The sequence below is a fragment of the Phoxinus phoxinus genome, assembly GCF_949152265.1.
Source record: "Phoxinus phoxinus genome assembly, chromosome: 6".
Classification (NCBI taxonomy): Eukaryota; Metazoa; Chordata; class Actinopteri; order Cypriniformes; family Leuciscidae; genus Phoxinus; species Phoxinus phoxinus.
Window position 1 is genome coordinate 14,681,053 of NC_136881.1, and position 14,503 is coordinate 14,695,555.

The window sequence follows — 14,503 nt, forward strand, 5'->3', positions numbered from 1 at the left end:
GAGAGAACAAAGTTTTAAAAACACAAAAGTGAAATATTCTGTCTTCAGTTCTCTCGCAGTAAACAGACTAATAAGCATTTAATTAAATATAAACTATAGTACAGGTCTTTGATGGTTTTTGTGTTATTTTAGTGTTGTTGCCGCGACACTTTCTACTTTTTTAATGACTGAAATCATGTGGTTTCTGAGCAGAGTGAGTGTAGCCAAATTGCTGTTTGTTCATGTTGTTTTCCTGTTGACTGCGGATGTTTTCCTGAACTGTTAAGTTTGGCATGAACATCCGCTGAGCATGTTTGAGTCAAGCAGACGGAAGCACCTGTGTGCAGTACGTGGACACACAAACACACACTTTCTTACCTTCACAGCTTTTCTTGTCAGGGGCCAGTTCGTATCCAGGATCACAGGCACATTTGAAGCTTCCTAATGTATTAACGCATCTCTGTTCACAGCCGCCATTATCTGGCTTCAGACACTCGTCTTCCTCTGTTTTAATGACACACACAGAGTGACATCAGTTGAATGGACAAGGGCCAACAAATCAGCTTCTGATAGAACTATTTTGTGTGTGTGTACCTTTGAAAAAGTTTGCAGCAAAGCCTGCTTTATTTACAGTCCCATCAGAGACAAATTTCATCCAGAGTGTGTTGGAGGTGGAACGGATATCTTCAGGTTTATCGTAGCCGCAGAATCGACCAATCAGAGGGCTGTTCTCAGACAAACCGTCTCTAACCTCAAGATAGTCATATGCACAGCTGTCGTGTCGCTCGATCTGCACAAACACAGAGACAATACAGTATGTGTTAAAGGGGACATATCATGACAATATGACTTTTTCCGTTTTTAAGTGCTATAATTGGGTCCCCTGTGCATCTACCAACCCAGAAAACTTGAAAAGTGACATTTGTGTCATTGGCTGTACAGACGAGCACAGAACGATATAGAGTCCCAGCCTCAGAAGAGACAAGAGAGCAGTGGATTAATTTAATTTTCAACAGAAATCCCCCAGAAACAGACGAATCAATGTAACTCCACAACAACTACATAAATGTATCCACTAACCATTCAGAAACGTCCAGGTGCGTCTAAAAGTTGCAACCTCTTCCTGAGTCTCTTTGTAAGGCTGCACTCCGCTACTGGTTATTTCGGACATTTTGGATGAGTGAAATTCACGTGTTTTGTTATTGTTTGTCTCCGAAGTATAAAGGATCGGCCGTCTTCTGAACGGGGCGGGGAGCAGCAGCTCATTTGCATTTAAAGGGACACACACAAAAACGGCGCGTTTTTGCTCACACCCAAAAAGGGGCAACTTGCTTTAATGAATGATCTGGGGGTTTTTTGAGCTGAATTTTTACAGACACATTCTGGGGACACCATAGATTTATATTACATCTTGTGAAAAGGGGCATAATATGTCACCTTTAATGGCATTCGAGTTTCTATGGCACCTTACAGTAGGTGTCAGTGCCTAGGAAACCAATCCAATAAAAACAGGATCTCAGGCGTCTCTGTGTATATAATATGCCAGGCTCTCAGGTCTTGTACATGTCCTGCTCTTTATACATAGACTGTATACGTGCAAAAGAAAGTGTGAATGTGTGTATGCAAAGGGAGAGAGTGTGTTTTCGTTTCCTCTGAACAATTCAACACCTTTGACCTACTGACACACACAATGGTGTGCATACATACTTAGGACTTATAACAACATTCTGACATTTTAATGTAAATAATCAAACATGCCTGTCTTTTGGCCTCACACATCTGCAGTCTTACAGGAAAAACACCTTGACAATGTCTATTTGTGTGTGTATATCATAAGCATAAACTAAACAGCCCACATGTCTCTCCTCTTTTCATCTCCTTCTCAGAATGAAAAGACAAAGGAAAAAGAGGAGAATGAAAGAAGAATGCTAAAGTGAAAATATTACTTGACTGGAAATACATAAACAGAAAACAGGCAAAAAAGAGAAGACAACAACCTCACCTCAAAGACCTGAAAGCTCAAGCCCACGCTGTAGCCCTCGGACACTGTGATCCTCCACACACATTCCTTAGATGGACGGTAGTCATCTGGATAGTTTGGAGACTGAATCTGTCCAGAGTCCTTACTGATCTCCCCTCCGCATATTGCTACCGGACACAAAAAGAGATTGGGAAAATTATATTTTTCACTGTCTAAACAATATTACTTATTAGAATATTTTAATATTATTTATTTAAACAATTTGCAATGCTATTTCTTAAAATAATATCTGTTAATGTTATACCATTTTTGTCAAGCTGATGTCATTTGAATTATTACAATATTTTTTATATTTAGTATGCAGTCAGCTACAATCAATCTATCTGTAGTTTGATGTGACGAATGGAAGATGGCAGTCATTCGTTTTGCATTCTTGTTTTTGTGTCTCTAATGCTGCACACTTCACCGTTAAAGGGTTAGTTCACCCAAAAATGAAAATAATGTCATTAATGACTCACCCTCATGTCGTTCTAAGCCCGTAAGACCTCCGTTCATCTTCGGAACACAGTTTAAGATATTTTAGATTTAGTCCGAGAGATTTCTGTCCCTCCATTGAAGCTGTATATACAGTATACTGTCCATGTCCATAAAGGTAATATAAACATCATCAAAGTAGTCCATGTGACATCAGTGGGTTAGTTAGAAGTTTTTGAAGCATCGAAAATACTTTTTGGTCCAAAAATAACACAAAATAAGACTTTATTACGCATTGTATTCTCTCCCGGGTCTGTTGTCAATCTGCGTTCACGACTCCGCAGTGACGCTGCTGACGTAAGACGCTGATGACGTGTTATCTGGTGCGCCCGAGCTTCGTTTACAGTCTGAGGGAGACGCACGCTATATTCAAGCTATTCTACATTGTTTGCGTGGATATCATTTTTTTAATGGTGCGTAAATGTGCATGTCGCGGATGAGACACTTTTACAGCGTGCGTTTCCCTCAGTCTATAAATGAAGCTCGGGCGCACCAGATAACACGTCATCAGCGTCTTACGCCATCAGCGTAACTGTGAATGATTGACAACAGACCCGGGAGAGAATACAATGCGTAATAAAGTCTTATTTTGTGTTATTTTTGGACCAAAAAGTATTTTCGATGCTTCAAAAACTTCTAACTAACCCACTGATGTCACATGGACTACTTTGATGATGTTTATATTAACTTTATGGACATGGACAGTATACTGTATATACAGCTTCAATGGAGGGACAGAAATCTCTCGGACTAAATCTAAAATATCTTAAACTGTGTTCCGAAGATGAACGGAGGTCTTACGGGCTTAGAACGACATGAGGGTGAGTCATTAATGACATTATTTTCATTTTTGGGTGAACTAACCCTTTAAGACATTAAATTGCAATGAACAAGAAACTGGTTCATAATAGTTCACACACACTAGGGGTGTCGCAATATACTGGTGTTGATGATAACCTTGATAAATAAAAAAATTATATACTGATATAATGTTAATACTACACATATGATAATATCATAAGAAATCCACCACCATTTGGTTGACAGTCCATCCTAGTATTGCACCTTAATGCTGGTTTCCACTCATTATACAACAGAAAACAAAGAAAGATTTTTATGGATTCCATAAAAAAGACCAGGTGCAAGTCTGCAACCAATCAAAAGTAAGTTATTTTGTACAATTTTGTACAGTTTGTCTACAGTTTGACAAAATGTCTCTCTAGCTGCCTACACTTGTAATTTGAGTGTGATTCATTAGCCAAAAAAAGAAAACACCAAAAAGCTTTTTTTTTTCTATGGATATCGTTATCATATTTTTTTATCACAAATTCTTTTGTACAAAATAACCGTGTAGGGAAAATCTGATATTATGACAGCCCTAACACACACCTTCATAGACTGCTGCGAATCCCTTTCCAACCCAGTTGCTGCTACTACGGAACTCAATCCACATCCGACTGTCTGTGGAGATCAAAACTTCTGGAATTTTATCACCACAGAAACGACCTGCACAAATACACACACACAATAAGTAATAGTTCCCTCATAAGCATCCATTGGTGATTCATATGATTGCTTAATAAATTCCAGATTATTCCTGGTGAGTTTACTAGAATGTATGTACCCAGCAATGGCGCTTTCCTCCAGTATCCATCACGAACCTCTATGTAGTCGTACCAGCACAGGCTGCTTTTGTAGAGGTCCATAGTGGTGAAGTTTAACACTATCTGAAATGGGCAGCACACATGCAGCTGTCAAATACGTCAAACTTCACACACTGGATCAAAGTTCTGTATCTACAACCTCATAGTGAAGACAATTACAGAAAAAAAAAGAAAAAAAAATTGAAAATCACAAATACAGATGACTGTGGAACAGTTCAGTGTAATGAACCGTTGTAAAGTCACACACTTAACACACAGAAGTGTCTTACCTTCTCCCCAGGTGTGACGGAGATCCTCCATACACAGTGTGTATAAGACGGGTACCCATTAGGATATCCTGGAGATGATAAATTCCCCACTGAGTCCTGTAGTGTTTCACCACATGCTGGAAAGAGACCAACACAATAACATGATTAATGAGAGTACATACAGAAAAAACGTTTCAGTATTTGAACATTTCCACTTATTATAAAAAACTTGAATGCATAACTTCAACTGATTATCAAGTCTTTTTGACCAATTAATTAAAAGAACCGACTCGAATAATTCACTCATTTATCAGACTACCCTGAATGTTTGTTTGTATGTTTTTTTTTTCATGCAGCCGGGAAGACAACACAATAGAAAGACGTTCACAACTCGACTAAAAATGATTGTGCCGTAGCACTGTATATTCAGTAGTGGCCGAGCGCCACCGCTAAATAGCAGTGCAGGAAACAGATACACACACACACAATGAAGTAACAAAGACCTATTGACTGTTCTAATGAGATCTCAGGAGCCAAACAGTGCAGGATAGGGATGCAGATTCCCTGTTCAAGAGAAGCCAAATCTTCTGCTAATATTTGCCAAATGTTCCTCCCAATTAGCGATGTAGCGGTTGGCCAAACATTAGTCTGAGAGGCCTCTGTTTTTCATCACAGCTCATTGGACAGTGACTGCATATGTAGGTGATTTTGGGTGTCAATTTCAAGGAAATATAAAGATGTAGTCACAAGTCACAAAACAATCCGGTGCACAGTCACGCATTAGATAAGCTGTTATCTTTGGCTTGGGTGGAGACAGTCACCCCTATTTCAGACTAAACTTTGACTGATAACCTGTAACAGCAGAGATATGAACGTTGGACTTACAACAATAGTTTTCAAAACTTTCATAAGTTTAATAGCGATTAAGCATACACCATTTATCTTGTTTAACATGTTCATTTTGTCATAATTTGCTATATCCAGCAAAGTAAACCATCAAATGTAAAGGTCTTTCCAAAAAAGGACACTTGGAGACACTAAATAACAAAATTATATAAGGAGACCATATAATTCATAAATTAAAGCACCCATGAAAAAAAACATTACTGAAAAAACTTTTCTGAATTCACAGTGTGTATGTGTTCAGTGCTTGTTTACATTTTGGACAAGTCAAGTTGCTATACCGAACAGGACCACATGGAGATGCCAAAAAAAAAAAAACCTAAACCAACTGCCTAGACCTGACTGCATATACAGTACACGGACACATTCAGAATTACTAAACACAGCAACATTCACATAAAAACATTATCCTAAATGTGTGCGGAAACAACTTGATTGTACTGAAATGTGTCTGTGCATAAATACAATGTGCGATCAGTGCATTGAGAACACACATACACGGTTTGTTTGTGCATCAATATAACGGACTCGTGTGCTTAAGCCCTTGGTTAAGTATACTTATTTTTTATGCATATGCTAGCGTACAGTAAAGCGCATAACCTTTTAAAGTATTCTCCATTGGATTGCGTGCACCAACGCAGGCGGTCCACACATGCGTTCTAGAAAGTTTCATGTTTGTCTAAGTGTCTGCACTATTTTTCTCCAGAAGTTATGACCGATAAAATGTCTTTGTATTATTTTAAACTAAAGCTGCGGCTATCTCATAATCCCTTCACACAAGCGCTTGTCAATGTGGATGTCTGTTGTTGTTGTTGTTGTTGTTGTGTAGTGAATGTGACATACATAATTCACCTTTGTTGTTAAGCGTAGATCTATACACTGTTGATTATAAACGCAGCACTTTGTTCTTAGCGTGTTTATTCATGACTGTTCAGGGATCACGGTCCCTTTAAATGTTCTGAATGCGTGATGACGTGAGACGTTTTTCAGCGCCATTGTAGATGCTCAGTGTGATAATCTCCCGACTTCTAAGATCATCTAACTGCATTACGTAAATTATGTTAATGATGCAATTTCATGTGCTTCAATAATTTATTTGCATTCAATTATTTTAACGCGTTAAGGATTTTAAATAAATCACATTCGACAGCCCTAATTTTGTTCTTTCTTCCATAAAACACAAAAGCAGATGTTAGGTAGAATATCCAAGCTGCTCTTTTCCTTACAAATAAAGTCAATGGTGATTTATACAGTCAAGAACCAAAAAGGACAAAAAAAGCATCACAAAAATATAATTAAAGACCTGCATGAATTATTTGGGGACTTTTAATATGCTTTTTGTCCTTTTTGGAGAATTGTCCCCTCACATACCTTGAACAGAAAAGAACAGTCATTCTAGTTAACTTCTCATTTTGTGTTTGAAAGAAAACTGCTCATTCAGGGAAATTGTAAAATGAAAGTGGGCATTCAGTTCACAAATTTAGTCACAGACAGTTAACATGGTGGAAGGGAGAGAGCTTTGTCTTTGTATGTAAGTAGGCCATGCATCACACATTTACACACACCCTCACTAGTGCATGAAGTCAAAACAATACAGCAGTAAAGTAACACACTCATATGCCACTCACATAGACAAACACACAGGCAGTAGAGCGAGAGAATCCTATGCTCTTTGTCCATGAAATGTCAGGGTGGCCGTCTTCTCTTTTCTGAACAAAAAGCTCACCCATCCATTCAACAAACCATTTGTCCCATGTAGAGTTGCAATTTTATGTCTCCAGTTCACCTATGCTGCACGTCTTTAGATTGGGGGGGGGGACCGGAGCAAACCCATGCCAACATGGGGAGAACATGCAAACTCCACATAGAAAGGCCACCTAGTTTAGCTGGAACTTAAACAAGGGACCTTCTTGCTTAAACAAGGGGCATTGTGCTCCCCAATGAGACACATATGTGCATCATAAAACTGACAAAACAAATGATCACATGCAAGCTAACACACACATATATAGCTGGAGACACTTCTCTGCTCATAAAGTGAGGTCATCTTTCTGCAGTTAACACCCTTGATCTTCCTTCATTTAAATGCTCACTTTCTCTCTCACATACACACTCACACACTTGTAGGCCTACCTGGGCATCTGTACAACTTCTTAGCTTGCGATATATCTCCTTTGCTGAGTCTAGTTCTTTGACCGATAGCAGGCCTGACGCCGTTCTCATCACGAGAGGGAAGAATTGTGTCCAAAAACATTCCTCTAAGGAAGAGGAAGACAAAAGATGAATGCTTGGAAAGCTGTGTATTAAATTACTGAGTGTGAAATGTCTTGTGTGTGACAGAAGTCTCACCTGGAGAAAGTGTTTCTGGCATAATGCATGATGCTGTCAAAATCATATGGCTCACCAAGAGAGTTGACATCCCCTGGCTCCATCTTAATGAAGTTATACTCCTGACCTGAGTGCACACAGATAGACTCATTAAAACAGATGTTTAGGCTCACGGGCTCAAACAGTGTGTTTAGGCTCGATATACTAACAGTTGAACTCTTGAATTGTTCTGTTCATACAACAACCGCTCAAATACGGTCTGTATGAACAAATAATTGAGGCCAAGCCCCATTTCTATTCTTGTGAAAGCTGTGAATAATGCCTGTGACCACCGAGAGTGACTAAAATAAATACCAAAGATGGGATTTAAATTACAGTAACTGACACAATGTTATTTAAATGCAAGTCCAACATGCAAATTCATTCATCAAATTTCAATTTAAATGGATAGTGTGTGCTTGCTTGACGTGTGAGAACCAGTTATGTTTGTTCTCACGCATCAAGCAATCACAGTTGAGCTTCCATGTTTACTATATTTGATGAGCTTTATGCATTTGCATTTATCAATGTTTATGTGTGAATAAAAGCCTTAATTCAATTTGCTTAATTGCTTAATTAAATCATATAAAGCGATCTTAAATTACTTTTACAATGTCTTTATGAACGTTTTGAAGCATGAACATTTTGGTAATGGATGGACACAAAATTATGAGAGCATATTAAAAACATCTTTGAGTTTCTAATTTCAGTATTAAAATTAGTTTTTGTGGAATTCACTGCCACTGTGAAATGCAGCCATATTGATCTAGCAGTTACCTGGTAGGATGCAAAGACTTGAGTCATGGGTCATGCAGTACCTGGCTGGATGTTGTCACGGATGATGGTCACATGATCATCACGGTCAGGTCGTGTGTGCTCGTGCCAAAAGCCAATTACGTGCCCAAGTTCATGAACAACAATGCCAAACTTGTCGCAGTTCTTCCCAATGGATATTGCCTGGGGACCATTGCCACGGCGACCGACGTAAGAGCAACACCTTGAGAACCAAAATATAAAAAGTTAAAAGTCTGACGATCTCTATTAAATGTCAGCATCTTATTGGCTCACCCCACTCTTGAATAACTCTGATTCTGGTTATGTCACAGGAGTGTCATCCAGTATAGTGCTACAATGATTGTAATGAGGGGGTGACGGGAGGTGAGCTGGGATAATGCTTAGTTGTTTGGGGTAATGTAGTTTACTGTGGGGTGAGCAGGGGATAGTGTGAAATGATGAGAGCTGATTAATGGTGATTAGGGTCAGTTGAGGTTAGCTTTCAGATTCTTGCTGTGTTGTTTCCTTAACGACAAATAAGCACACATTGTTCACCGCTGACTGAGTGCTACTGCCATGAATCGCAGGAGAGACAAAAAGGAACTAAAGTGAGATAGGTGGCTCCCAAAGTAAGTCCAATAAGACAGTCTAAAGCAGTGGTTTTACTCAAGAAGCCAGATTTTAAGTTGGACATACAAGTAAGGAATTTTGGCCACTACAGTACCAAAGCTGTCCCTATGATGTTTATTTTTTGATGCAATATTGAATTATGCAAAAAAGAATTATGATATATATGATTGTGTCTGCACAGCGCTATTCAACTTGCCCTGTATTATGTGTGCAGCATTAAGCAGGTGTGAATATTTGGGACATTAAGGTGAATTGTTTCACTTGCTGGTGTTTGTACAAGGCTGCAAATCCGATTATTATTAACAGCAATATTGCCAGTGGCCTCACAACCCTGCTGATTGTGGTGTGTGTTGGGGTCAGCGATGTTTGTATATGCTGATCAGTTCTGTATGCAGTTCTTTTTTTATTCTTTTTTTTTTTCAGTAGTTTTTTTTCTGAATAACAATAGTATGTTGGCAAGAGAGATGTATTTATGCTGTATGAAAGTGAAGACTGAGGGTGCTACTATGTTGTAATTTGATGTGTCCTTCAAGTGGAGTCAGAAATATTACGAGTTCCAGGCACATGAATGGCCAAGCAAATTCGTATTTAAAAGTATGACACGCAGAATTCTAGATGATACATGTGTTGCAACATTAGAAGAGGTGTGTCGATTTGAAAACAATGGGTGGGATATAATACTTTCAAAGCTAGCTTCCTATAGCTAGCCTCTCCGAAATTGCCTACCCTACCTTTAAGATGTATTATTTGTGATACGTATATAAAGTGATCAGCACTAAAGTAGGAGGGAAGGGTCTCAATGAAATCCCAACACAGTCTAAATACCAGGTGGAAACAGAGTCAAAAAACCTGTGGAGGAATCTCAATAGTCTACCATTAAGAATGTCTCAGACACACAAACAAAGCAGTAATCTTGATTCCAGTCGCTCACTATTTATAACTTGGATTAGAGCACCTTAATCCCTCATTTCATAGCCAATGATAGTGTGGAGTAGACACTCACACTATGTTCAAACTCATGAAAGGAAACAGACTCAAAATAAAACACACAGAGAATGGAATATTGAACCAAAACAACAATGAAAATGTGTCTGTATTTTTCTGTAATGCTGCTTTGGAACCATTTGTATTATATAAAAGAAAGGGCTATACAAATAAATTAAATTGACCTGAACTAAATTTGAAATTTTAACTAGTGACTTGCTTACAATCTACACACAGGTATGCAACCTACAAATATCCAACCTTGTAAAATATTGTCTTTATATCTAATCCATATTTGTGCAAAGGAGTCAGTCATTAAGCCTGTCAACACCTTCTCAACATAAACACAAGGGCACAAGCTACATGCCAAATGCTTAAAAAGCACATACAGACACGTAGAAGGTTAACGCTCAGTGCTTGTGTTGGTCTGTCAGCAGGTTTATAGTTGAATGACGTCTGCTGATTATAAGAGATATGAATGCACTGAGATGGATAATATTATGTAATGCTCTCTCTACCTCTCTCCCCTCCGCTAATCTAGTCTTGTCCTTCTGTCAATGGTCATTCTGTCTATTTCTCTGTAATCTGTCTGGATCTGCCTCATTATTTCACCTCACCTTCCATCAACATCATTTCACAGACATTTCGCATCCTCAGCTTCTATTCATAATAACTGATATGACATTCATAGACTGATAACACTTCTATTAGTGGTTAAAAAAACTTCTTATCAGGTGTGTCATTAAACAATGTTCCATGTGATCAAATAATTAATTAAAAGCAAAGTTTTCAGATACGAACAATCGGCAACAATATATTTATCTAGACTTATGTGATTTCCGACTTCCCTTCTCTCTCTCTCTCTCTCTCTCTCTCTCTCTTCCTTGTTAACACACTGTTAGGATTCCATTCCTAAGAACAATGGATGGTTTGCTCACCGTGGTAACGGGAAAGGAAGGAAAGCCAGGCCGACTGTAGTCGTCTCAGCCGACTTTCACTCCCTCGTTCTCGCAAACACACACATACCTTTGTTTCAAACACACATTGCAGGATACATTCATAACAATGAGAGCTGAGTATCTGAGTGTTCCTTAATGAACACTGAGTTTCATTTAACCTTTTTACTTTCAATACATGTCAACTGTAAACAGCCTGCAGAAGTCAAGAATCAAAACTCTAAACTAGATTTCATATACTACCAAAGCTCTACACTGGTTTCAAAACAGGAACTTTAAAGTCAGCATGAAATAAAAATACACCCTATCTAATGCATGCTATAGATATTATTGTAAACAACTCATCCATGCAGTTTTAATTTTTTGAACAAAAATGTAATCTTGTACATTTTTTATTAAAATACATCTAGACCTTCCAGTAAAACCTCAGACTTCTCTCTGGTGACGTTTGCCAGATTTCTCCAGTTATTTAGTCCACTTAAACTAGGGCTGGGAAATATGGCCAAAAAATGATCATGATAAAAATGTTCATATCAGATTTTTTTTTTTTTTTTAAGTTTAAAGTCAAATTGAAAGTTGTAGAAAAAACAGACAATTAATTGTGGTGTTATCATCAGAACATGACAAACACTTTCCAAGTAGGTGACCATTTCACAAATGAATATTACATGTGTTTGTCTCTTAGAAATGAACACTTAACAGTAGCTTGAGTTGAGTGACACTAGCAGTAGCTTGAGTTAGGTTGCAGCAGTAAATTTATGTTCACTAACAAAAACAGTAACATCTGTACAAATTGTAACTTTTTTATAGGGTAAAATTTGGTCTTCCAAAGTATTTGGATCATGTCAGCCACAGCGAAATCTACGCATTGCACCTTACTAACATGGTAAAAGTAAAGTAAAGTAACTATATTATTTCTATGGTATTTGTTATGAAAAACAGTAGCCTAAAGACATTTAGTATGAAACAAATGACACAAAAATGCAATAGCTTAATAACAAAACAAAAATATTATTATGTTCCATAACTCCTTTGATACATTTAATGTCTATGTTAATAATATAAAAAAATCTATACGAATATCCCACATTTCTGCCACAATATCACGGTTTCAGTTACTACAGTAAATCATGGTAAATGTTAGCGACTTGTGGACTGAAAAGCCTTCCAACTGTTTCTCCTAACTCTAACTGTATCTAACTGTATCTCAATGGTTCTCTTGTTGTTCACATCAGTGTTGGTGAGAATGTCAGCGCAGTTTCAGCTGGCTTTAAATTAGTTTAAATCATAAATAATTTGATTTGTGGTTTTTTCTCACTGGATCTTACAGCATTGTTTAGTGGCCGTGTGATTGAGACGGTCAGCGAGTAAATGCATTCGCTCCAAGCTAACACTGCGGTGTGTTTTGTGCAGAGCTGATAAATGTTCCAAGTGGCGCACGGTGCAAACGAGCAGCTCTATTTCATTCCGCTTTTGCCATTCAATGTTTCTCATACGCAACATAAATGGCAGCGCTTATCAGTCAGGCAATTGGCACCAACAACACGGATGCGCAGCATTATTTGCCTAATGCATAAACATTATATCAAACACTTATCGAACTTTTGTTATCATTTTACCTCTCCCCGTTTTTACAGTCGTCTGCAAGCTCACATTCAGATCTCTCTCCATCCAATCAACAACCGATGAATAGAACCAAGTCCCAGCCCTACATTTTTTTTCTTTTTCGATAATCCGTCTTAGACGTGCGACACAACACGGAAGAAAAGATCGGTCACTACTTCCATTACATCACAACTTTAAAGTGAAGGTTTTCAAAACAACAAATTAGTCTAGTTGATGACATTTAAAACTAGTTTACACAAATCTATTGACTTGAAAATAATCAACAAAGCTGTAAACACTAGAATCACCCAATACGGTAATGTGCGTTCAGTTGACAGACAATATGTTAAGACATTCAATAAGTCTCACTGCATAAAATGTATTGATTTCATTTGTATCAAATGTACGAATTGATTGATTATGACTAGTGATCAATAATTCAAACGTAGCTTCTAGCTTGATATGTCAAAAAATGCTGAATTAAATTACTTTGGACGCAAATTACTCTGGATGTTTGATTGTGCAAGGGTTATGTATTAACATTATCAGATACATTATCATTTGGCTCTAAAGTCAGTGGAAACGCAGGAAGGAGAGAAATTCCACTAGCTGAACATTCAGCAATGTTAATATGAGTATATTGGTGCCAAAAGCAGAAGGACACAGTATAAATGTGTGTACTACTATTCTAAAATGTATTCTGATTATAGTGAAAACAGAAACACGAACCCGCAGGGTCTGTAGGTGAAGACGATGTAGCTCTCCTCGTCAGTTTTCTCGATGAAAGTGACACACGTTTGTTTCTCCCAGTGTCTCATTGCTTGTTTTAACATGGCCCTCTGGCTTCCTGAGAAACACACACACAGAAATCATTTGTAAATCACACACATTCATATGCTGATGTTAAACACACACTAATTTACCGGTGAAGTTGCCTCCTATGACGTAAGGGATGACTCCTCCGGGCCAGATCTTCTCAGCTCGGGATGTGGCAGCACGTGGCACTCGAGACTTCACACCTCTGCCGCCGTTTACACTCCTCCCTCCAGCCTTGGAGCTCGACACATCTTTACTGCTGTTCACTGGCCACGACTCTGTACCATAGAGAGAGTAGATAGAATTATAGAAAACACCCAACAGTAGGTTTGTGTACTTTTGTGCCCATTCCTTTCTCCTTTTTCTCGAGAATTTAATTTGAGAACCCACTGCTTTAAAATAGAAGACTTCGGTGTCAATAGATTGACTCGCATAAATGATTCTATGATCATAAATATAGTTTCTCAAAATATCATTATAAATTGACATGCCTAAAAAAGATGACATTAATTTAATTCTAATTCATAAACTTATATAATTTTTACCCTAAACCTGACCATATTTAAACCATATAAAAATTGCCTTTAGTGTAGCACTTCAACACATTATGCTTAGAGTTCCCACCTGTGGTCCAATAATGATGTGAAACGTGGATGTTTTACATGTCCAAAGCATATAAAATGAATATAACTACCAGTAGTCTTAATCAACTGACCTTTTTACATAAACCATAAAAATACTTTTTAATTTCACCCCCTCATTAAAGTCAACTGATTAGCTCACGCATGCTCGTTGTATCAGCAGCTCATCGGTTTATCCTGGACATGTGCGAGTCTAAACTGTTTCCTCAGTTCCGTGTACTGGTGACCCGAGAACTGTTGTAACCAATAACCAACTCTTGACTCGAGAGAGAGAGAGAACTGCTATCAGTGTACTGCTGTTGACTCGAGAACTCTGCCATCGGATCACTGTTATATTTCCAATACATTTTATTGGTTATACTTTATGCTTTACTGGTTTACTGATCCTCAGATCAGTGTAGAGTTGGACTAACTGGAGTGC

The 14,503-nt window shown here is 38.0% G+C and overlaps 1 protein-coding gene across 4 annotated transcripts in view; it reads right to left on the reverse strand.

Annotated features, from left to right (window-relative positions):
- Positions 1-14,503, reverse strand: part of tll1 (tolloid-like 1) — a 55,723-nt gene that overhangs the window by 12,012 nt on the left and 29,208 nt on the right. For all 4 annotated transcript variants that reach the window (XM_079616812.1, XM_079616814.1, XM_079616811.1 and 1 more), the window contains 11 exons: positions 13,549-13,719; positions 13,355-13,472; positions 8,495-8,673; positions 7,659-7,764; positions 7,443-7,567; positions 4,428-4,543; positions 4,119-4,221; positions 3,884-4,000; positions 1,982-2,127; positions 574-769; positions 358-483 (listed from right to left, as the gene is read on the reverse strand). In XM_079616812.1, the coding sequence (XP_079472938.1) occupies positions 358-483; positions 574-769; positions 1,982-2,127; positions 3,884-4,000; positions 4,119-4,221; positions 4,428-4,543; positions 7,443-7,567; positions 7,659-7,764; positions 8,495-8,673; positions 13,355-13,472; positions 13,549-13,719 (1,503 nt within the window). The remainder of the gene's footprint in view (positions 1-357; positions 484-573; positions 770-1,981; positions 2,128-3,883; positions 4,001-4,118; positions 4,222-4,427; positions 4,544-7,442; positions 7,568-7,658; positions 7,765-8,494; positions 8,674-13,354; positions 13,473-13,548; positions 13,720-14,503) is intronic.